This window comes from Leptosomus discolor, chromosome 17, assembly GCF_034619465.1.
Source record: "Leptosomus discolor isolate bLepDis1 chromosome 17, bLepDis1.hap2, whole genome shotgun sequence".
Lineage (NCBI taxonomy): Eukaryota > Metazoa > Chordata > Aves > Leptosomiformes > Leptosomidae > Leptosomus > Leptosomus discolor.
Genome location: NC_141407.1, coordinates 15,986,640 through 16,009,867, shown reverse-complemented (window position 1 = coordinate 16,009,867; position 23,228 = coordinate 15,986,640). Strand labels below are relative to the sequence as shown.

The 23,228-nt window shown below is 48.4% G+C and overlaps 1 protein-coding gene across 1 annotated transcript in view; it reads right to left on the bottom strand.

The window, feature by feature from the left end:
• Window positions 1–18,498, bottom strand: part of COL20A1 (collagen type XX alpha 1 chain) — a 44,737-nt gene extending 26,239 nt beyond the window's left edge. The window contains exons 1-17 of the mRNA XM_086474663.1: window positions 18,426–18,498; window positions 15,845–15,955; window positions 14,373–14,516; window positions 13,975–14,133; window positions 12,898–13,098; window positions 11,503–11,658; window positions 10,650–10,769; window positions 10,309–10,473; window positions 8,611–8,775; window positions 7,473–7,645; window positions 6,680–6,809; window positions 6,046–6,191; window positions 4,541–4,664; window positions 3,941–4,080; window positions 3,214–3,343; window positions 2,550–2,692; window positions 1,301–1,433 (exon numbers count right to left, since the gene is read on the bottom strand). Of these exons, the coding sequence (XP_086330789.1) occupies window positions 1,301–1,433; window positions 2,550–2,692; window positions 3,214–3,343; window positions 3,941–4,080; window positions 4,541–4,664; window positions 6,046–6,191; window positions 6,680–6,809; window positions 7,473–7,645; window positions 8,611–8,775; window positions 10,309–10,473; window positions 10,650–10,769; window positions 11,503–11,658; window positions 12,898–13,098; window positions 13,975–14,133; window positions 14,373–14,516; window positions 15,845–15,955; window positions 18,426–18,498 (2,413 nt within the window). The remainder of the gene's footprint in view (window positions 1–1,300; window positions 1,434–2,549; window positions 2,693–3,213; window positions 3,344–3,940; window positions 4,081–4,540; window positions 4,665–6,045; window positions 6,192–6,679; window positions 6,810–7,472; window positions 7,646–8,610; window positions 8,776–10,308; window positions 10,474–10,649; window positions 10,770–11,502; window positions 11,659–12,897; window positions 13,099–13,974; window positions 14,134–14,372; window positions 14,517–15,844; window positions 15,956–18,425) is intronic.
• Between the last annotated feature and the right edge of the window lie 4,730 nt (window positions 18,499–23,228).

Sequence of the window (23,228 nt, the reverse complement as noted above, 5' to 3'; positions counted from 1 at the left end):
AGTCACCGATTGCACATGCAAATGTTGGCCCTGAGATTTGTGTGGCACCACCCTGACTGGTCATGCAAACCAACCAGCAGCACCCATGCACCCAGACTCCTGTTTGGCTGCCCAGTTGCTACCTGATTTCTCTGAGCCCTTTGCTTTCCGCATGCAGCAAGGCAAAGCCTGACATCCCTAAGGCATCCTTGTTCCTGAACAAGGACAGAGACTGACAAGCAGAAGTCAAATTGCCTTCCGTGTCCCACTGGGGTCCCAACACCAGCAAGGACTGGCTTGTTCACATATGCCTGGAAGGGCACCATCGCATGTCATTTGCAGTGGGCTGAGGAAGCTCTTCTGACGTTTTGCAGTTCAAGGCTTAAAACATAGTCATTTGTTTTCTGAAGCCTCTAAACAGCTCTAATTGTCCATTTATCATTATTACCTGTAGGATGCTTTTTTTTTTTTTTTTTTTTTTGGTCAGTATGCAGCTCCTAGGTACTTGCCTGAGGCAGGTTTCTATAAAGTAATGTTGTTATTATTCATTATTAATAAAACCTGAGCTTCTGATTCCAAGATTGCCATTACTCTGAGCTTCATCGGCTCAACACCAGCCTAAATGAGTTTATTCTGCAAAGGAGGTTGAGAACTGAGAGATGGAGGAGCAGAGGACTGCTGCTGTTGAATGAATTGTATTCCATTCACTGCCAACAAAGCCATTATACAGGCAATATTAATTAAGAGGACCTCTGGGAGTGCCACTTTTTAACCTCATATCCTGCCTGTACAAAGTGAGATTTAGATAATGCTTCCAAGGCAGAGTCTGCAGGCCGGATTCTCCCTCATTTTTGTAAGTGCCCTCAGATGAAGCAAAGCTCAGCGATGACGTAGCTGAAGAAATCCTCACCCTCCTGAACAGACAATATTTTACTAACAGGAAACATTCATTAGGCAGCACAGTGACACTTTCAGCTGAGCACCCTCCAGAAAGCCAATTCATTTGCATCAGTACACTGCACAGAAGCAGCAGGGTAGGAGGAAAGCAATATATTCCACATGAAATACATTGCAAGGGTATCACATACCTATAAGATGCACCAGCCTGCTTGTGTTTGCCCAGCCTATTTTTCTCAGGACAAATTCAGAACACTCTAAGACAGAAGGCTAAATATCTCTAGCTCCTTCCAGACATTCAGGGTTGGGTTTTCACAGGGGGAGATGACCAGATCTGAGCTACTGCAGATGTGCATGGGTTCTGAGGCATCCTGTGCCCTGTTTATTATCCCTAGGCTGTGGATAACAAGCAGAGATCACTTACTGGTCCTGTGCTGGACAGAAACCGTGTCGCTTCGAGCACCATCTTTGTAATAGGCCCAGATGGATATTTTATAGTCAGTGTTCTTCTGCAAGCCTGGCAGGACAGCAGTTGCCACATTTCCAGCGATGGAGAGCTGCAGCAGGGGAAGAAATGAGTCAGACAAGTTCCCAGGCATTCCCAAGCTAGTTCAAGCCATCCAAGTGTCTGGCTCACAGATTGCCCGTAGGCACAGATGAGTTAGCACCGGGCTTTGGGGACAAAGTCTACCGTTGTGGGTTGCACACATCTCAACAAAGGCAAAATTCCAGCCCTCGTTAACGCAGAGTAGATGCCCGTGCATCACCACCCAGTTACATTCAGCAGCTGCTGCAGTGCCACAGTGCAGTGCTCTGACACAAGGCACTCAACCTGCCTCAAGCATGAATTCCCTTTGCTCAGTTTCCAGCTTTTAGGTATGCTGGGGATGGAAGCCCCAATACACCCCTATTCCAGCCCAAACGTGCAGCATTGCATGAGTGATGTGTGCTTAAGTGCTTTTTGCACTCATACTGAAATTAGGGGCTTGAGTTGGAAGAGGTCGCCTGGTCCATCCCTGCCCCTCCTGCACCAGCTCTGTCTAGTCATTATCCTCAGTTGGACCTCCTCCTTCTTGAAGTATCTTTTATTTTTTATATATTTTATATACCTTTTGGGTATCCCCAAAGTAGTCAGTGCTTACCAGCACTGAGGAAAGCAGAAGTTGCATCATCTGTCTTAGAGGCAATACGTCTAGCTATAAATACTTGAGTATTATCTTTTTCTTTTCCACAACAACTTGACATTGTGATTCTTTGCAACCCCAGATCTTTTTCTACCGAATTGCTTCTTAGCTATTTGTTCTACATCCTGTATACCTGTAGTTAATTATTCCTGCCTAAGCTTAATACTTTCTGCTTGTCCCTATTGAGTTTCATCCTTGAGATTTTGCAGAACACTTCTGCAATCTTCCCAGAGCCTGTAGGAATCTGTCCTGCTGTCCCTCCTGCTTCCAGCACTCAAGGTGACTGCTCCACTGAACAGAGCCGGACCCAGGACAGACCCTGTCTTATGCCATAGGCTATTTTGACTGAGTGCTGAACTGTTTAATTGCTTGAGTGCATTAACCTGAATAGTTTTACACCACCCTATGCCACCTCCGCAGGTGAGTTCAGAGCCATCAAGCAGGCAGAAAGCCAACCCAGCCTCCCCAGAGCGGTGTGTGGGTCCGTACCTCCTGAGGCTTCTCTCCACCGACTGTGCTCCATTTGATCTGGTAGACAACCACATCAGAAGCAGCGACAGCTTCCCACTGCAGTTGGAGGCTGTTCCCGGAGAGCTCAGTAACCTTCAGTGCCCGCGGCGGGGGGACCTTTACTGAGGGATGCAGAAGGAAAATGAGCTGAACCGCAGGCACTGACAGCGCCTTGTCAGAGCCAAGGTGGGGAGCAGATGGTTGGGGAGCAAAACATCAACCAGGCAGATGTCTGAGACCAGCCTGTCTTTTACCTCAGACTCATATGACAACAGCCATCAGGACAGAGAGGGGTAAATTATTTTTAAAACCCCAATTAAGGAGGATTATCTCATTTGTGGAGAGGACATGCATCACACCCATACTGTAAAGGAGAGAAGGCTGGGAGGGCTCTCAAGGACACAGAGGTTAGTGACACATCATGCTTTTTCTTCATTTGCTTCCCTTCTTTATTCTTTCCACCTCATTTTAAACATAACACAGTTGGACATATTCCACATAAAAGAACAGTCCTCTGGGTTTTCTGCAAGGGTTTTGGCCATGAGCTGCTGGGACTGGTCTTCAAAACATCCCAGTTCAGACACACACAAGCCAATTATGTCACCTGTGACTGGGACCAAAAGCAACTCCATTCCCTACTTACAGGTGGTAACATTGCCAGTAATTGGAAAGGAGTCCCCTTCATCATACGTAGATCTGACACTGATGAAGTATTGGGTGAGGGAGGACAAAGGTCTCAGGACAGTGGATGTTGCAGTGCCAGGAAGCTCCACCTGCAGTGGAGGAGTTTTGTATGAGTATTGTATGAGAAAGGCCGAGAGAGTTGGGGTTGTTCAACCTGGAGAAGAGAAGGCTCTGGGGAGACTTTATAGTGGTCTTACAGTAAAGGGGGCCTACAGGAAAGGTGGGGACAGACTTTTTAGTAGGGCCTATTGCGATAGAACGAGGGATAATGGTTTTATAGATTCAGACTAGATATAAGGAAAAAATTTGTAACAATGAATGTGGTGAAACACTGGAACAGGTTTCCCAGAGAGGTGGTAGATTCCCCATCCCTGGAATATTCAAGGCCAGGTGGGACGACGCTCTGAGCAACCTGATCTGGCTAAATATGTCCCTGCTCATTGCAGGGGGGTCGGACCAGATGACATTTAAAGGTCCTTTCCAACCCAGATTATTCTACGATTCTCTGCATGGGTACAGCTGCAGAGGGGTTAGCACGTGGGAGGCAACTGCATCAAAAGTGCCCATTTCAGAGCTAAAACCCTGCCAGCAGATCAGCCCTCCCTGAACCACGCAGCTGAAGGAGAACGAGGCAGCACCTGACCTCCCAAGTTTCTTTTACTTCCATCAACCCCCTGAGGACTCACCTCCCCAGCATTGCTCCCTCTGCTAGAAACATAGGTGACGTGGTGAGCTTTCACGGACGGAGCCGCAGCCTCCCAGCTCACTCGAACAGACGCGTGGCTGAGCTCGGAGAAGCTGAGGTATCTGGGAGGACTCAAGGCCACTGCAACAACAGTTAGTGACAGCACTCCGAGGCTTTACAGGCTGCACAATGGCAATGCCACCGACTGCCTCCTGCTTCACCTTGAACTAAGAGACCCATTTACCATGCAGGAAAATATTCTCTTTATGTCACTACCACACATGCCTCTGGGATGTCATGAACAGCTACCTGGGCTTTAGGTGAAGAAACAGCCAAACAGCTCCTTTTTTCTCCCCAGACAACAAAGACCTCAGGGAACAACTCTTTCAGGAGTCCTTTTTTACCAGGGGAAAATCACTCCTTTTTCATGGCTCACCGTGTAATTAGAGATGCCCTCAGGGACCGATATTCACTTAAGATCAGGCAGGGAAGAGGCAGTGTGTTTACAAGCCACATGCCCAATATGAGAAGCACCTCGTTTAACATGCCTCTCCTGCCTTAAGTGTTTAATAACAACCCAGTAAACAGCAGCAGCACTTACGGGTGGTTTCCTGGATGCTGGCTGGGTCACTCGCATCTTCCCCGTACATCGCGTACACCGCAACAGAGTACTCGGTGCTGGGCGACAGCCCGTCCAGCAGGACCTCAGGCTGGGCCACCTTCACCTATCAACAGAGAGATGTTTCGGGGTACCCTTCAGCTCTTGGGTACCTGCCAATGCCCTCAACAGAGCAAGACCTTACAGAGACACGGGCCAAGGTCCCTTTGGTTACACTAAGGGGACTTCTCCATTTTGGGACATCACCACTTGGGTAGGCGCTCTACAGCGGTCAGTGCTTGGCCTTTCTTCCCAAGGGACACCAAGCACCTTGAGGGTACCCATCACCTTCTCCTACACATCACCTTCTCTTATTCTGGTCTGCAGAGGCGTAAGTCTCTTCTACAGAAATGATGCTGCTGGTGGTGTCTGGCTCGGATCAAGGGGCATGTGAGAGACATAATCCCACTTGGCTCAGCCACATGGAAAGCTCTTGCAGAAAGAGCTGCCTGCTGCAAGCAGAGCCATCGCAGACGGGTTGCTGCCACCTGCCGCTAACACAGCACGGCCACAGCTCTCCTCCTACAGCCTGCTCGCTGCAGAAATGCCCCCTCCGAGACTTTTAGGAGTCTGCACACAACGGAGCACAGCTTTATAAAAGGCCGGGAACATTTTGATGCTGATTTTACAGACATCCCGTAGCCTTGGAGCGTTGGGCTCTTACAGCAAGTGGGTCAGGTAACTGCAGAAATGTTCTACTATGCTAAAATAAAATTTTAAACATTGGTTTCTCTCAAAATGTTCTGAATCTTAAAAACCCCACACAATTATACACTGAAAGTTGAGTATAAGCATTAACTGCTCTATTTTGAAAACCGTCTTGCAATTGCTCCTATTGCTGTGTATTTGGGGGAGGGGGGATCTGAGTCAAAGAGGCAATACATGATCCCCCCACAACTTTTTGGTTGGTATTGTTTTTTTGAATTCCTATCCTCAGCCTACAGGTAGTCCAGAGAACTCATTAAAACACATACATGACAAAGAGTTCTTAGAGGTTTTTAAGGATTTTCCATTCATCAAATATTGTTTTATTCTTAAGCAGTGTCGCAGGTCTGTTTTCAGAGGTCAGTGAAAACTGCTCTAAGAAATTTTCAATTAACATTTTAAGATAAAGAAAGCAAAGACATTTATGTACAGCCTCAAGGATACAGCAATTACACTTAGGGCTGCAGAGATGCTAGTTCAGTGCCTGGGTTTCCAGGACCCCATGAGGCAGTCAGTTCTCCCCCTATGCCTTAATTTCCCTTATGAAACCCTCACAGTTATAAATGGCTTTGAGATACACCATAAAAATAAAATCTTCCATGAAAGATGCTGCTGGCAATAATGCTGACACTTTTTTTGTTGTTGTTTAAACACATGATACCAATTCACAAAGGTTAGAGTTGGAACTAAACTCACACCAGACGGAGAAAAAATGATATTGTCATTATTCTCATGAACTCTACCTCTGTTGTGTAGTCCTCTGCTCCACTGGGGGCTGCGGAGCAGAGCACCAGGTACTGTGTGGCTCCCTGGGCTGCCTTCCAGCTCAGCCTGATACTGTTGTGGGTCAGCTCAGAGACACGCAGGGAGCGAGGGGAGGACAAAGGCACTGAATGGAAAAACAAGGCAGAAAGAGATCTTTAGTGTATGAGGTCTGTGACAGCTCCAACCCCAGAGAAGACCTGGCTTTGTGACAGCTGCTGGAAGCTGGTGGACATCTACCCAACATCTAACAGTTTTCTCACTTTACAGAGAACATGTTTAATTCACCTGGAGCTCAAGGATAAAAAAGTGGCAAGGGGTTGCAAGATATTTCTAGCATAGTGTATTACTGCCATGCCAGTGGTCTCCTTTGCAGAATGATGTAGGTGGAAAGGGACCCCTGAAGGTCTCTGGTCCAACCTGCTGCTCAAAGAGCAGGTTGCTCAGGGTCTTATCTGGTCAAGTGCTGAACATCTCCACAGATGTGGACAGACTGAACTTGAGAAAGGGAGAAAAATACAATGTCAGGCTCCAGTCAGTGATGGTCACAAAGGAGGAGCGTTGCCCGCCTATCCTAACCATGGGTCAGCACAATTCTCTCTACTCACGACCTACATGTGGAGGTGACGCCTCTCAGCCCATCCCCAACAACTGTGTCGTAGATAGGAAACACCGACACCAGATACTCCGTGTGCGAGGTCAGATTGGAAAGCTGCAAAGAGGAGACTGCTCCATCTAAAACCACCTGAAAACACAAAGGAGGGCCGTCAAGATGGGGAGGTGCTAGCCACTCTTTAGCAAAGGAACGGCTGAACTGGCCTTCGCTAACAAGCGTGGCTTCTTTGTGGCAGATCTGTGCCCAGAAACACGAAGTCCAGCTGCCCTCTGAACTGGTGCCAGCTAGCATCTCCCCAAAACAGAGAGGTAAGAGGCAATGAGCATTCCTGTCCTCTAAAGCTGAGATCTGTGCAAACACCAAGCACAAGACTCTAATCGTGTTGCCACTGAAATCAATGGAAATCCATCAACAATTTGTGTTTGCTTTTCTAAGTCGTACCCATCACAGATGAGCATCCTTGGATAGCTCTGTGTACCTGGGTGTCATCTTTGAGTCAAAACAGATGCTTTAGGGAGGAGATAACACTGCATAAGAGAAAAATCAGTGTTGGCATGGCTTGCAGTATTTCTAGAAAAATGATATTTATCCCATTTCCTCTTCTGTCTTGTCATCCCATCAGCTGATCACATTTACACTCATTGTGCATTTAATTTCATCGCTCGCTTTAGCTGATGTCCCACAAGAACTGTACCTCTACCCTCATCTTTTTGTCTACTCAAGTCTATTTAAATTCCCAGCCACTGTCTGGAAGATACTACAGTCTCGGATGTCCAGAGAAAGGTCTCTCACCTCTTTGGGGATACCACCCTTAGATGGATAATACACAATCCGATATTTCTTTGGTGGCCTCAGGGGAGGACTCCAGGTCAAGTGCATGCTCTTAGAGGTCACAGCTGATATTTTAAGGTCGGTTGGGCTCAGCTGGGGACCTGTGTTCACAGGGATATCTTTCACAGTGCTGCCTGGGAATTAAAGGCAAGGTTACTTTCTTATATTCAGATTTCTCATGCCAAAAGTACTTTCCAGCTCATAAATCTGAGTAACATTTTCCAAATCAAGTTGCAGTCTCCCTCCCTATAGAGTACAGAAACAGAGTTCCAAACTGCTCTGAAGTAAGTATTCTAAAACTGGGCATACATAGAACATAAATACTCCATAGAGAACAGGCTGCATATTTTGCTGGGTGCTGGGAATATTTTTTCAACGCAAGTCTGCACTTTTCTGTGTATCCATAAGATGACCCAGCTCTCCTCAATCATGAAAATTTGTCAAAATGAACAAACAGAAGTTATTTTGGTTTCCTTTTTGGGCAGCCCATCTTTCTTTAGCCTCATCTGCCCCTTTGAAAAATGTCTAATTATATCAAAAAAGGACAAATTAATAAGAATGGATCTATTTATTTATATGAATCTCCAGAGCATTAAAATAAAAGTATTCTTGAAAGTTAGACTTTCCCATTCTCCTTGGGCCAATCTTAGAGCAGAGAGAGATAGAAATATGTACACAACATTTCTCCTGAGGTTCTAAGCTAACTTCTGGAGTGGTTCTTCACTCTCTTGTTCATCATACACACTGCTCTCCAGCAAAGGAAAGAAATAGGCTGTTTGGCTTTAACTTGAAAATGCCTTGGAAGTCCACCGTTTAAAATAAAATTCGGAGGAAAAAACATGTGGTTTAGATGTTTCATCATCTCCTTTTCCTACTTCCACATTTCCTCCATACACTCTCACCTAATATATTCTCATATTAGCTCTTTTGTTTTTTCTGCCTCCCCTTGGCTGGAAGAAACTCAGAAAAGGAGATTATTTCAATGCATTTGTCACACCGTAAGATAACGGAAGGTGTGAGAAAGGGTCGATCCTGATGGCAAGGAAGGTGGATGTGAGCAGAAGGAAGCTCAGCCCTCGCTGAGAAGGGTTCACCTCACCTGCATTTTCCTTGTTGCTCTTCTCTTTGATCCTGGTGCACAGGACCCGGGTAAGCTTGCCAACCAGAGAGCTCAGCAGGGGGAAATCCAGCACGTTGTACACGGTGAGCTCCAGTGGCTCCGAGGCCACCTGCTTCAGCTCTGCCTCGTCCGCGTTCTTCACCCCTGCAACCAGAGCAGAGAACGAGACTGAGAAAAAGCCCCAGAGAGGAGCAGCTTCTGCCTCCTGCTCCTGTGTCATTTGTTCAGGGGCAGGATGGGTCCATCGTCATCGTGCTTGCCAAGCAGAGCCTCCCAGTCATTCCAGTGTGGTGGTGGTGTCTGAAAATTGTCTTGGGCCTTCCTGCAGCAGCAGCCTCAGCCCAGCCTGGGAAGGGCTTTCAACTCTGTAGGCTCAGAAGGTCTTTTGTGGCCTGGAGACAGTCTAGTAAATCCTCCTTCTGTTTTCCTGCCTCCTCATCACTTGTAGGCTTTGCTACCATGAAGGCAAATATTTGTCACCCTAAAAAGCAGTTGGCATAAATGGGGGAAGGAGGGAATGAATAAACAACAATTTTGTATTTGTGAGGTGCCAGCGCTCCCCACAGAGAACCTGTTGTTCATCACAACATCATTGCATTTCCAGAGAGTCAGGGGTGAGCAAAAAGCAGACCATTTATTTAGCAGAACTTCACCATCACAGAGCATCCTCCACCCCGATCCCTCTGCAGACCAGGCTCCACAGCGTGTAACTTATTTTGCCCTCCAATGCAAGGCTCAAGGGTGCCCTAACTTTGCTCAAGCAGTCCCATTGCCAGACAGGGATCCCACCTAGTTTCTCAAGTCCAAGACCATCACCTTAACAGCTTTGCTAGCTTCCTTCCCCCTTGCTCTTGCGGTGAGGACCAAAGCGCTATTGAGATTAATACTCAGGTCCCTGATGTCTGAGGACCAAACAACATGATATTCCTCTACCCAGAGAGGAAAGGTGAAGACCCCAGCCAGGAAGAGATCTCCAAGTGATTTCAGGTACACTTAGATGTTGGTTTGTTGTGCTGCACAACATACAGCTGAGGCTCAGCAGCTCCACTTGGTCCATGAAAGGAATCGCAGCACCAGCCACTTAACTAAACCCTTGCAATAAACCCTTGCAATAAATCAGCACTTAAAGTTTTGGCAATTGCAATTTTAGGAGAGTTTTCTGTGTAACTTTATCGCTCATGTAATAGTCTCTAGCAGACTCGTGTAGCCATCAAGGACAGAGCTACTCAAGGCCATTTTGTGGCTCATTACTGCTGCCAGAGAGTGAAGAGCAGGTAATATTATTCAGAGAAATGGGAAGTTGTGAGAGGCAGTTATTATAAAGGAGGTCTCCTGCCCTCCCCAATACAATGTTCTCTTGCCTAATGCCACAGCTGAGAATATGTTCTCCTGGCACAGGTCTCGGAGGGTCACAAAGGTCTTTAGATGGGAGGCGTGAAATCTCTCATGTGAATGAATGTTTTTTCTAAAAACAAAATACCCTTTGAAGACACTGCTTGTGCTGAACAAATGAGTTAATTTTCATCTTAGCCACAATGTAATGAGGTCTTACCCACTACCTTAGCTTTACAGCTTCGGGATGCTTCTACCAAAGTTGGGGGAACATAACCTTCCATTTGAAGAAGATCACGAGTAGGTTGGCTTTGTCCTACGGCTTATCTATAGCTGTGATCTTACCAATGGCAAATATCTCTATGCCCAGGTTTTTCAAGGTCTGAGCAGCCAGGTTGGCATCATCCTGGGATTTTCCATCAGTCAGGAGGATGACCAACTTCTCAGCCTCCAACCGGGCACCAGCATCTGGTTTCAAATTCCGCTCCAGAACGTGAGTCAGCGCCAGACCTGGGGAGGAGCAGACACGGATGGTGTGCTACGGCCTTGCAGGCAAACCCCCCACCTTTACTCTTTTCTCTGCGCCCAGTGGCCTCGGTCCCCACGGAGGACATCATCCCATGGGAGCAGCTTCCCCCGCTGCAGCCACACAGATCACGCAGCAGAGACCCGCGAGATGGAGTTACCTGTAAAGGTGTTGCCGCCCTTGTACCGCACGTTCCTCATGGCCTCCAGCACCTGGTCCCTCGTCGAGTAAGTGCTCAGATCCCACTCTGTGCGGGGATCGCTGCTGTACTGGGACAGCCCTGGGGAAGGCAAGAGCTATCGGCATCATGCACGCCAAGGTAAGCTGCAAGAGGAGACCCATTTTGGGGAGGCGGTGTCAGGCTTGCCATGGCAGGATGCCCCAGAACAATGAAAGGGAGTGGGAGTGAGCAGATTCGGTTTCTGTCTCCACTTCTCTGCATGGTCGTTGTCATGAAGGCAGCAAGGTGATGCTTCAGATCCCACTAGGCACAGCGGTACTTACCCCTGCAGTGGTGTTCTGAAGTGTTTGATAAGGTCTCAGTGTTAATCGGGGTCAAGCTAATGGGCTGCAAGGAGTGGGAAGGATTTACTCTGTCCTATTTCAGGTACAGCCTCGCCAGCGTTAGCATCACTCAGAACTGGAAGCAGGACCATTCTTAGCTGAACTCAAAGCAGCTCCACCTTGGCATTGCCACCACAGCTGTCTGTGCAGTGCTGAGGAGGCTGAGCACCTCATCAGAGGTAGGCGTCAAATCCCAAATGTAACTCAGCACCAGCGCCCAACCTGGTGCTGTCCAAACTACATCGCTTCTGTTCACTGTACAGCTATTGCTTGCAGTCACCAGAGGTTAGAGCTGGCTACCAGATGGGAAAAAACTGCCAAAAGCAGCAAGCAGGACCCCACCCTAAAGGAAGAAAAGCTCCTCAAAGGAGCATGTAACTGCAGGAACAGAGACCAAGGGTCCTTCAAACGCAGACTTCCCAAGGTCAGGCAACAGGAGAGTGTCTTACCTACTCTTATCTTGTCTTGGGCAATAATGAATGGGGAAATCAAGTTGCTTAGAAACTCCTTAATGAGCTTGAAATTGCTGCGTCCGATGCTCCAAGATCCATCCACAAGCAGGACGATATCAGTCATCGCAGATGTGTCACACTGAAACTGGGAGCCTGGAGGGTATAAAGGTTTGATACTGAGAGAAGCAATTGTAAAGGAGGGAAAACTGCTTCAGCTTTAAGATAAAAAGAAAAGCTGCAGTGTAAGGCCTTGTCTGGAGGGTGGGTTGGACCACCTGCCAGCCTTGACCCATCCCAGCATCTCGGGAAAACCACGTGGCTAAGGGTAACTCATCTCAGCACCAGGAAAGCGAGTGGTGCACAGCTGTGTGCAGAGAAGGGGTTAAAGCTGTCAGGAAGTGTGTGCCTAACCCAAGCACTGCTCTCTGCAAGCTGTCAGCTCCATTACATCTCAGCCCCAGCCCAGTGCTTCCCTTTTATCTAGACTAAGTCTCCAAGAACTGCAGGTGATTGCTTAATACCATTCCATCGCGAGATCCCCTGTGGGCTATAATTATTTCGTGGCTTTATATTAAATTCAGTCTCACTGTAAAAACCTGCCTGGCATCACAGATACTCAAGCCCTGCCTTTCTCCCCACCCCAAGCCTGCAGCTTAACATAGGATATGATAGGGCATGTTGCTGATCGAATGCATCTTCCCCAAATATTTTTGGGATGGGGGGTTTTCCATCTCTGGTGGAGGGAAATAGATGATCCCATCAAAATTCAGTGGGCTGCAAAGAGGTTACTCTCCTATCTCTTTTCACAGCCATGGTTTCCTACTGGTCTCAGGAGATCAAATAAGGATGCTTGGGCCAATCCTATTCCCACCACTTCAACAGTGCTGTGAGCCACCTGCCTGGCCATAGCGTCAACCAACAAATCTGAAGGATCGTCATGGATCAGTTATCTGTGAAACACGAAGAACAAGTCCAGGAGGTGGAGCAGGTTGGGTAACAAACATCACTGATGCACTCCTCCCCTTCTGAAGGCTTGGGAAGGCCCATATCTAGGGAGTCTGTTGAAGAACACAAACTCTTACCCGGATCTGTCCGAAGCAGGGGGAGTTGGCAACATGAATAGAGAGAACAGCGGCAAATCAATACACTAAACTGACTGGAAGGATTTTTTAGCCTAGCTCCAGTTTGCCTTAAAATCTGTGATGTTCCGCAGAACTCCAGTGTTTCCTGACAGTTCCCCAAAGCATAACCTAGCAATTAAAAGCACTATCAGCAGCATTTGTACTCTTGAAAATCTCGGTGACGGAAGGTGGGATGGAAGGCTTGTGTTCAACGAGCTTTAGGGAAAACAGCGGGGAAGAAGGAGTAAGCCGTGTTTGAAACCCCTCTCACCTTGCCTCAATGAGTCCTTTGTGGGTTTTTCTTTTCCTAGGGATTTTCTCTCTGAGTTTGCAGGAGTGCGCTGGGACGATCTTGTGGTTGTCGGTGTTGCTTCTGTCACACTGGCCTTCGCACTTGGCTGGTTTCTTGTGGTTTCTCCCGAGCTCTTTGGCTGAGTCCCCTTCTGCCGCTTCCTTTCAGCTCTGTCCTTTGCTGTTCTCCAAAGAGAAAAAACCCATTGTCCCTAGCTGTGTTATCCCCATGCAGCCTGCTGCAGTCGTCATCTGATTTCAGCCACGTTTGACAGAGGCGTAAGGGGCTCAGAGAGGATAAAGGTCCCACAGCCTTTTGCAAATAGTTAGACAGAGGAGTCCGCCTTTGTTCGTGCCTCTCTGAGAGGGCTGCCAGCGGGCTCATAACTTAATAAATAATAATTACATCAGTAAAGGATCACATCAAAAGTTTGTCCTTCCCGTTATCTTTCGTGACAAAAAATAATGGATGTTTATAAGATGTAAACGAGGGCAAAGACACCGTGGCACCTGATACCCGGTGTACTCTCCAGACCTCAGCAATTTGTGACTCAAAACCATCCTCTGTCAGTGCCAGTGGTTTTGTACAATAGCCCTGATGGATCTTCCTTCCATCAACACGTATAAACATGAACCCATGCAAACGTTGTTGTTAGACACATGAACATCTGTGCAGTTACATGCAGTCCTCAGCCATGGGGCAGAGCTCACACCTTCCTGTAGACCACCTGCAGCCTAGGAAATCACGCATCATTAGACTCACTGCTTTGGAACAGCTTGATCTCCAAGGATCCACTCTCAGTTGAAGGATTTGACTGTTATCTGCTTAATTTGAATACCTGTCAGCCCCAGCAACCCACGGGTGTTCTTACCCAGGCTGGGCGGCTTGGCTGGCATGAGGGGCAAATAGTTTTAGGTTGCTTACTGTGTCCTTGTAGTGCAGAGGTGCATGCAAGAGGTGAGAGTGGGCTAGCATCGTCACTGAATGAACATCCCTGATGAAGCAGGGGTTGAAGGAGGAGGGTGGGAGTGGTTTTGGGGACAGCTGTGCACCCACCTGGCTGTGTCATGACGGCATTCAAGGGTGGTGGGGGAGCCTCTGCCACCCCGCTGTGCTCAGCTGCTGAGCTCCCCGAAGTGGTGAGATTCTTTCCTGATGCAGCTCCTGAGTTTCTTCGGTTATTTCTAGTCTGGGATGCATTTTTTAGCTCCTCTACTGTAGGAGGACCAAAAACAGGAAGAGAGAGTCAATCTAGACAGGTCTGTGTGCCACAGTCCGTCCTTCATCTCCTGGGTCTTCATCATCCCCCTTTCTAACCTTCCAACCAAAATAGCAGCAGGCTCTGTGATTGCTGCACAGTCTACAGGGCATATGCCAGAGGATCAGCTCCGAGGAGCCACATCTCCAAGAGTCTCAGGAGCTCTCTGAATGGTAAAATGCAGCGCTCTACTTACTCACAAATTTCCTCTTGGCAAACAGGGCTTCCTGGGAGCCGTTGAGCACGTAGACCTGCAGCGTGTATTCCTTGGTAGGGCTCAGCCCCCCCACTGTGGCTTTGGGAGTCTTGGTTTTCAGCATGACTTCTTGCTCGGAGTCCCCTGAGGTGGGATGAAACCACAGTTCAGAGACTGTCAGAGCTTAAATTTAAGCTGACAGTAGCAAAAGCACTGCTGAAATGCAGGGAATGTCTGCCTAGGGACCTTAGTCAACTCCTATTTCTTTTTTAATTTTGTGTATCTCTGATTTTTACCCTTTTTTCCCAATCCAGAGTTGAGAAAGTTTGGGATTTCTTTTTAAATCCCTGATACATGCCAAAATGGAAAAACCAGTTCCCACTCAGCATCAGTGCAACTCTCACCAGCTTCTCAAGGAGCTGCTGAGTGAAAAGCCAATCTTCAGAAGGTAAAGACTGGACAATTACTAGTAAATGGTGCTTATGAAAACATTCAGTGAATTGATGTGCTTGAGGTCCTAGGTGACAAAGCGAGGTAGTGGCTTGGTGGGTTTGGAGGTCATCACTGGCACTCGGGACTTCTCTTGCTTATCTCAGCCACCCTCACTGAGCTGTCTCTGCAAGCCCCATCTCTCCCAAGGGCAGCTTCTCTCTGCGGGGAGACAGCTCATTTCTGGGGCTGGCCCTGCCTCCAGACCCCTCCAGCCGCGTCCTGTGGCTGTGGGACCTGTCCTGGGGCTGTGATGCCTCGACTAGCTGGGACCTGGGGGCATTTCTGCACCGGCAGGCCATTGAGCAGATGGAGCAAGGCAGCTCTGCAAAGCAGCGGCCAATGTTGCACCACGGTCTGTGTGCTAAACAAAACAAAAGGGAAGAGACAAACTAGCTCCATAAAATCTTCTGATTAAAAAAGGTCTACAAGCTTTAAATTATGGAGGTAGATGTGCTCCTGACCCAGCCATCCCTGTGCTCACGCCTAGGGCTAGAGACAGAACGGAGAAGGGAAAGCCTCAGGCATGTGCCGGGGATTCCCTGCATTCCCGGGATGCTCATCACTCTCCACCAAGTTGAGGCCCAGGAAGAAGCATGGCAGGGAAGGAATGAGAAACCTCTTGCTCCAGCTTGGGAAACAGGTGGGGGGCTGAGCTAAAAGCAGGGCGGGCGATCACAGGAGCTCTGCCGCACGCACTCCTGCCTGGCAGCTCCCTTCTCTGGCTCTCTGGGAGAGCAGTAGTAACTGAAACCCAAATGCCAGCCAAGACTAAGGTTGCCTCCAACCGTTGCTCCCCCGCCAAAGGGCGTTGTGTCCTTCCCACACCACCAGGTCATTCCCTGATGCTTATCTTTATCACCTTAAGGTCTAAATAATGCTCTTACTTAAGTCCTGTTGTCCACCAGTCAGAAGGTGGAGCTCAGTCCCTCACTCATACAGAAATCTCTGCCGGGTCTGACATCCAGTGCGTTAGCACATACCTGCCATGGGCTTTACCCGAACTTTGTAGCCATTGATGTTCCCTTCGGTCTCTTTCCATTTCATTTGGAGCCTGTCTTCTGAAAGGACAGTGAGTTTCAGCCGGCCTGACCCTGGGGAGGAGGAGACATGTCCGTGCTGTTATGGATGCAATCCCTCCCTCTGTATATGCACCTACAAAATGCCACATACAACGTTTCCTCTACTGACACAGGAACAGTTGCAGTGTGGAGGAAACTTTCACCCTCCCCTGCAAGTCCTCAGCATCCCCTGACCCTGCTCGGCATCTCCTGCCGTCCCCCTGCACCTCTGCGAGGGAACCTACTGCGAACCACTGCAAATCTGTAGCCTCTACCCTATGCAAAGAGGAGTTTCTCAGGCGCTCAACTGAGACCTCAATACATGCTGCTGCAAACAGGGCAAACAGCCTGCCGTAGAGGTGAGGATTTTCTCTGCACCCCTCGCATCTTGGAGGACTCTCCCAGGAGATTTCATGCAGAACGGGTCGTTTCAGCAAGTCCAACATCTGAAATGGGAGGGCAGGAAATAATTAAAAGGGCTCAGTGGGGCTTTTCAATAGGCTTGGGCTGCTGAGAACACAGAAATTCCCCAGGTGATGGGTCCCACACTTCTGCAGAAAGATAATTTCAGAGGCAGCTCGGAGGACCAGCTAGGTTTGGAAAGAAAAACAAAAACAAAAGGAGAAAAAAAGAAAGAAAACCTGACAAAGTGAAAATAACAGTTCCTGGCAGGACCATAACTCATGGGCACCAGCTTTTATCAGTTTGCTGCAGGGAGCAGCAAGCTAAATGACAAATCCCGAGGAAAAAAATAATATCAGAAAAGGAGGTAAAAGGAAGAAAGAGCACATTCCCCCGTCATCTCCAGATTTCACAGTTATCTTTTAAACCCCAGCTAGACATCTGAACTCATGTGTCACTCTTTGAATCAATGATTCCTTGGTAAAACGTAGCTGCACTGTCATACAAATGTCACCATATGAAACTTTTTCACTTGATTGGATACAGGATGGCAACTCGGCAGATTTCTCCCCCCTCCTTCCTGACGCTGTACCTACAGCTGCCTTTCCAGCAGGCTGCCCTAATTTGCAATGAGCCAGCACGTCCTTTGCCTGCACACTATCAGCACCTGCACTCAACCCCCCCCCCTCATTTGCAGTTGTGACCGATCTCTTTCCCTTTACCATTACTCGTTAAAAAACTTGGGGTGACCTGGAGTGTCCGGCTCAGTGCTGGCAAACTGTGTTGCACAACACTCCTCAAGTCCCTAATCTGGTCTTGCATGATGTCCTGACATCTTTGCCATGAAGTCACAGCCCAGGAAAGCAGCGAGAGCTGGCAGTGAGGACTTGCTTGTCTCAGCCCAACATCTGTGCCTTAACCTTTCCTCGCAGAGACTTCCTGCAGGCTGCCCGACAAGCAGATAACTATTTTGGGGAAACAAAGCTCAGATTCACATCTTACCCCAGGCAAATCTGAAGGGGAAGAAAGAAAACATGGGGCAGAGGGGTGAGGGGCAAAATCAAATCCCAGAATCATGCCTAAGAGAAATCGTAAAAGATTGTGGAACAATGAGGGGAATTCATAGTTAGATTAAATATGGAGCTGTCTTCTTTTAGCCAAGTGTGGTCCAGCTCCTCACCCATCACTCTAGGAGCCCAAAAGCTCAAAAGGCAAGAATGTCCCCAGACAGATCAGAAAGGACAGCACCCTCTAAAGCACCATTATGTGCAGGATGCAAATGAACCCCAGTGCCATGAAAGCCTCACTGTTTCCCTGCCCTGTGTTGGATGTGTGCTGTTTGATGCTGTAACCTTGCTCTCCGGCTTGTTAGGGAGTTAAGCCCAGACTCAACTGCAGAGGCTGGTCTGGAGACATGTCTCTCCAGACCCTGAAGTGCCACCACCTCTCTAGAAACCTTTGTGCTGACCACTTCCACAGAAGATGCAAACATCACATAAAGGTGGTTCTTCAACATCGGAAAGGCTATGGTGAGGTGCTACAGGTCTTTTCTGGTCATTATGGTGCTACGGGAGCACCGTATGTCACAGGAGGAATGCACCTCGTGTGCTTTCTTATCCAGGTGTTGCACCAGGAATAGCCATATGTGTCCAAAGCAATAGTTTCAGAGTGCAGGACGGTTGCAGGGACTAACAGAAGCAGCACCTCTTTTCTTCCTGTTTCTCCAGCTCCGTTTGCAGATCACTTAAGGACTCTTCGTTGCGTTTACAGGCTGAAACGCATCCCTGGTGCGAGGGAGCAGCACGCTGAACTGCTGCCAGTGATGAGGACAGGCTTTGCAGAGTGGGAAGGGATTGAGGTACTCTCCCTAAACAGCCCCCCCTGGTCTCCCATGGCTCTTGGTATGTGGGAACAGGCTGTTTGGAGCTCCACCAGCAGACACCAGAGCACAGCAGCCCCCTGAAATCCTGCGTGTGATTGGGAATGTCCCTCACATGCGGTGCCACCACCAACGGGAAGGGCTCAGGCAAGGACTGGGCTAACCCAGGTGACAACCAAACCGTAGGGAATTGCTCAGAGCAAGGGCAGGCAGGCTCCTTACCTTGGCCCACTCGTCCCCAGACATGGCTCGCCACAGGCAGGCAGGCAAAAAAGAAGCAAGTGTGAATCAGCATGATGGGCAGGACCTACAAGATGGCAAACATCAGGAAGGGGAAGTAAAAGTTACATTTTACTACGTCAAAAGCCGGTTTTTTGCAGTCCCCAGTTAAGGGACCACAAGCTGAGATCTACAGCTATATACACCGTTGACAGCACTGAAAGGTTGGATGGAGAAGAACATACGGATTTTTCTGCAATTCTTATATACTATTTTGTATTCTTGGTCTCTCCAATACAACTGTTCAATGCCTTGGACCAGCACTAAATTGTGTTTATAAACCTGATGGGGAATAGGCTTTGACCTAGTACTCCTCTCAGCCTGCTTGGTCCTGGAGATGGGGAAGAGATAACTCCCTAGGTTGGACAATCTCAACAGTGGTACAATAGGAGCTGGGTTCTGCTCTGATCCTAGAAATAAGCAACCCTGGCCAAATCACTGGACAGACAAGATGCAAGAACAACTTCTAGTTTAAATCATACAGAAATAATTCCGATTATCATGACCAAAATCAATACAGGCACGCAAGGACACACCACCTTTCTTATGTCCCTGCAGTGCACACACCGATCATAAGGGGAAAACCATCTAGAGGAGCACTCTTTGACAGACAAGCTCCTCACGCCGCAGATTTAATGACCCTGTGGTCACTGTGATAAAGAAATCATGCAGCAGAAGGGATACCACAGACCTAGCTGAGATTATATGCCGAGAGTTTAGGAAAAAAGGGATTTATTTCTTATTTCACAGTGGAGATCCCTAGGAGTTACATTCAGGACTTGTTGGGATAGTCTTGTCTTAGCTTGTTCACCTGAACAGACTGAAAACAGACGCAATTACAGACTTAATCATGGCAGGGGATCAGTTTGACTTAGAAGTAACCTCTGCAGCGTCAACAAATCTGGCCAGCTGAGGACAGCCAGCCTACAGCCCACGGACCTCGAGCACCTTCAGTTACCTTTGCTGACCTGGATGCCAGTTTCATTCAGTTAGGGCCAGAAATGTCAGGTCAGCATAAAACCACCCTGACGGAAAGAGCGCCTCCCCCTCCCCGCACTCTCGATGGACCAGGTTTACAACATCTTCCGTTGGCCTTTTGCATCGTTGGCATCTGTCATTTTTGTGCTAGGTGTTTCAGCCTTATTGCTTTTGGCAGAACCAGACCATACACAAGTTTCCTCCGCTGCCGTCTGCAGTGACATTTCACTTCTATTCGTTTTGATGGACAGGTATTTAGAGGCTCCTGGCAAATGCCTATTTCCTTTTAAATACGTCAGCTTTTTAGTGATTTCAAGGAAAAATAAATATGCATGTGAGTGACCCAGCCATGATCTCCTGGGGTTTAAATCAGTTCTAAAGTGCTGTAAGAATGAATAGGAAAACATACAAGTTGTAACAGGGAGATGTTAACCATCTACTCGGTCTGTGATCATTTCTTTTTGATTGAAGATCAGGTTATACGGAACAACTGCAGTGTAACTGAAGCCCTTAAGCCATGGGAAACACTCGCTTGTTTCTTTTTCCAGCTAATAAAATGAAGTCATTGCTTATAAAAACCAGCAAACATTTTACAGGTGGGTTTCAGGAATCTGACTGTCACCTCAAAAGAAGTAAAGCCGGCCCTGGCTGCAGAGGTACCTGTGTCGAACAACAGCAAGAAGGCTGCATTTTTGAAAAATTCCCTGGATCAAAAGTTCATTTGTGCCACTTTGCAATGCCACCAAACTGCTCTTGACTTCCATGCAACTTCCCGGTGGCTCTGCTGGGAAATGGGATGCCAAACTCTGGCAAAAGCATTGGATTGTGTACGACCTTTTCATATTAACCAGGGTTACACGGGACCCGAAGTCCAGTCACATAAACTCCAGCCTGCACCGAACCAGCTTTACTGCAGGGCCCAATTCAGCCAGGAGCTTCCACCTTGCTGTGCCAGTAAGGAGGAGTTCAGTATTAACCCAGGTTGGATCCAGTACGTGCCCAGGGTGTGGATCTTTACTGCGACTAAAGCAAGGAGCAGGGACTTCATCTCTTCTTCCTACCTCGGAGACAAACCCATCGCTATTTTGCCTCTTCTCCAACTTTAATTTTCCTGCTTGTAAAGCAGGAATAAACAAATGCACCTGTTGGAAATGGTGGGAGATACATGGCTGGAGGAGCTATCTCTTCCCCACCCTGCAGAGCTCCCTCTCCGCCCCCACTCTGGGTCCCCATGGTCCCCTCCCCTCCATTTCTGCCCTCGCTGGTGCCACCATCCAGCCAGGCTGACCTGTGGGATCTCAGTGACATCAGCCTGCTGGCGGGCAGGGAACCTCCGGCACGCCGCTGCCTCTCTCCAGTTACTCGCCCAGGGAAGGAATTTGGAGACAGCAACACACAGAGCATGTGGTGAGTATTTCCAGGGCCTGGAAAAGGGACACACACACACACACACACACAACTTCCCACTTGCCCCAGCTTTGTGCTCAGAGGGAATTTGGAGGTTAAGGCAGTCAGAGATCCCCTTATTTGTACAGGAAGTTTTAAAAGTAGTTGCTTTAATTAAAGAAAAAAAAAAGTATGCAAAAAAATCCCTGCCACATGTTTAAATCAGCACAATTGAAAGTGGGGATTTGGGAGCACTGTGAATTTTTTCCACCCTCCACAGCCACAGTTTGGGGACATTTCCTTATCCCAGAGGGCAACACCGTCTCTGCACAGGAGCGCTGGCAGAAGCAACGTCACCTCAATGCCCGCTCGCTGGCAGACGCACAAGCAGGGCCAGGGACAACCCTGCAGAAGAGACCAGCGACCTGCTCAAGGCAGCCAGCTGTAGGGAGTAATCTGTCCGATAGATTTGCTTGTTAAAGGACCTAAAACAGACTAAAAAAAACCCCCAGATTCCTCAAACTCATTCTGTTCTCTCCTGCAAATCTCCTGTATTTCAGCTCCACTATTAAACAAAAAGTCTCAATTATCTCAGCACCCATCTCAAAAAACTAAGGCACAAGTTTCACACCTAGACTGAACCTTTGCAGCTCCCCACAGCTCTGGCAGGCTTAGTAACATTGGCTTGATGCAGACCCACACCACACCTCCGGGTGGGAAAAACCCATCCAGACATCTGCCATTGCTAACAGACCTTTCCAAGCACTTTCCTCTCTGGCAGCAATTTCCACAGGTTTTGTACTATTAACCACCAAATAGAAGGAAAAAAAGCAAACAGTCCAACAAAGCAAGTGTGTTTCTCACAGCCATCACTCCAAAAGCATTGCTAAAGCAGTCCTGGCAATATTTAGACCCGACCTGCAGTGAATGTGGGTCTTGGAGCTACTTCACCATAAGAGGATGAGACCTGCCACCCTTGTGCAGCATCGGCGGCGCTGCCCCGAGCTGAGCTGCGCCAGCTCCAAGCTTCCCAGAGAGCAAAATCCCTGCAGAAGTTCCCTGCTCCGCCGATACCCACGCGTGCCCCAAAACAACACAGCCCCTCCTCGCCATCCCTGCGAACCAAGCCCCAAAGGGGAACGAGCCACAGACCTCTGCGGAGCAGCACGGCTTTTCCCTGGAGTCAGCCGGGAGGTGCGACGAATCCAGCTACATTCTTAAATGGTGGGAGAAGCAGCCCTGGCGCCTCGTCCGCTCCTCAGCGTGGTTAGAGATTTCAATTCCCAGACGTCAGGAGGGATAGGGAAGGGGAGGGAGAGCAGGGGGAGAGGGACAGCTATTCCCCCACCTCCCTTTCACCACTCAGCGGAGCTTGGCCCCTACGTGCAGCTAAATAAAGCGAGAGACCGCTCCTATGAAAAGGAGTAAACAGCTTTTAGGGGGTTTGCTAACTAAATACCAGATATAGATCTAGGAAGCTGCACGCTTCCTAGAGCACAGCAACAAGTCGTGGCTCCCGCCCACTGTCAGGCTCCCAGGGATGAAGTCAGCCCAGCCCCACCGCTCACATCCCATTAAATATTTTTGAGAGCCCAGCGCTTGTGCTGAAGGCAGACGGCATTGCGTTCGGTTAAGGGAATGAAGCACATCTGTAAGTTTTGCAGGGCCAGAGGCTGAATCATGAACTGGAGCTCGGCGGTGCTGCAGACTTCCCAGCTGTGGGATACAGCGCTGACCTCCACCGGCATGTGGTCCCCAGCCCTGGGAGCGCCTGGGGGAGCCGCCCAGCTCCGTGCCAAAACTTTTTCGGAAAGATTTTGTCCTTGTTGCCAGGAATGGAACAACTGACAGTGACATGTCTCGTTACAAACGGAGGCCAGGTTTTCAGCTGCGTCTCCTGGGACTGTCAGCATCAGTCTCCCATTGCAACAGAATGAGCTGCAAGAAACTCGCCATTGCTGTTCTGTAGGAAACACGGGCACCTTTGGAAGTGTCAACTCAGATAGAAAAAGAAAAAAAAAATCACTGTTTTAATATATTTGTGAACACTAAAGAAACATTTGGTAGTTCATTGCCATTTTGCTTTATAATCTAGTAAGTATTTTAAAACATCACAATATACAGGCCAAAGGACGACACCAAAAGGCGTCACTTAAATCTTGTTAAGACAAAACACGGAGCATTCTGTAGCCTGTGGAGAGAGAGTTGTCACTGCCCTACAAGTAAATACCACAAATTACCTCTTCTGTAATTCCTACTGGATTTCAGCAGTTGCTCAGATTTGCTGCAGTTTGCTTTAGGAGGAGGTGAGAATGGAAAGAGCACAGTTCTCCTGCACTTCACTTTCAGGGAATTCAGATCCAGAGCTAAAATTCATGCTCT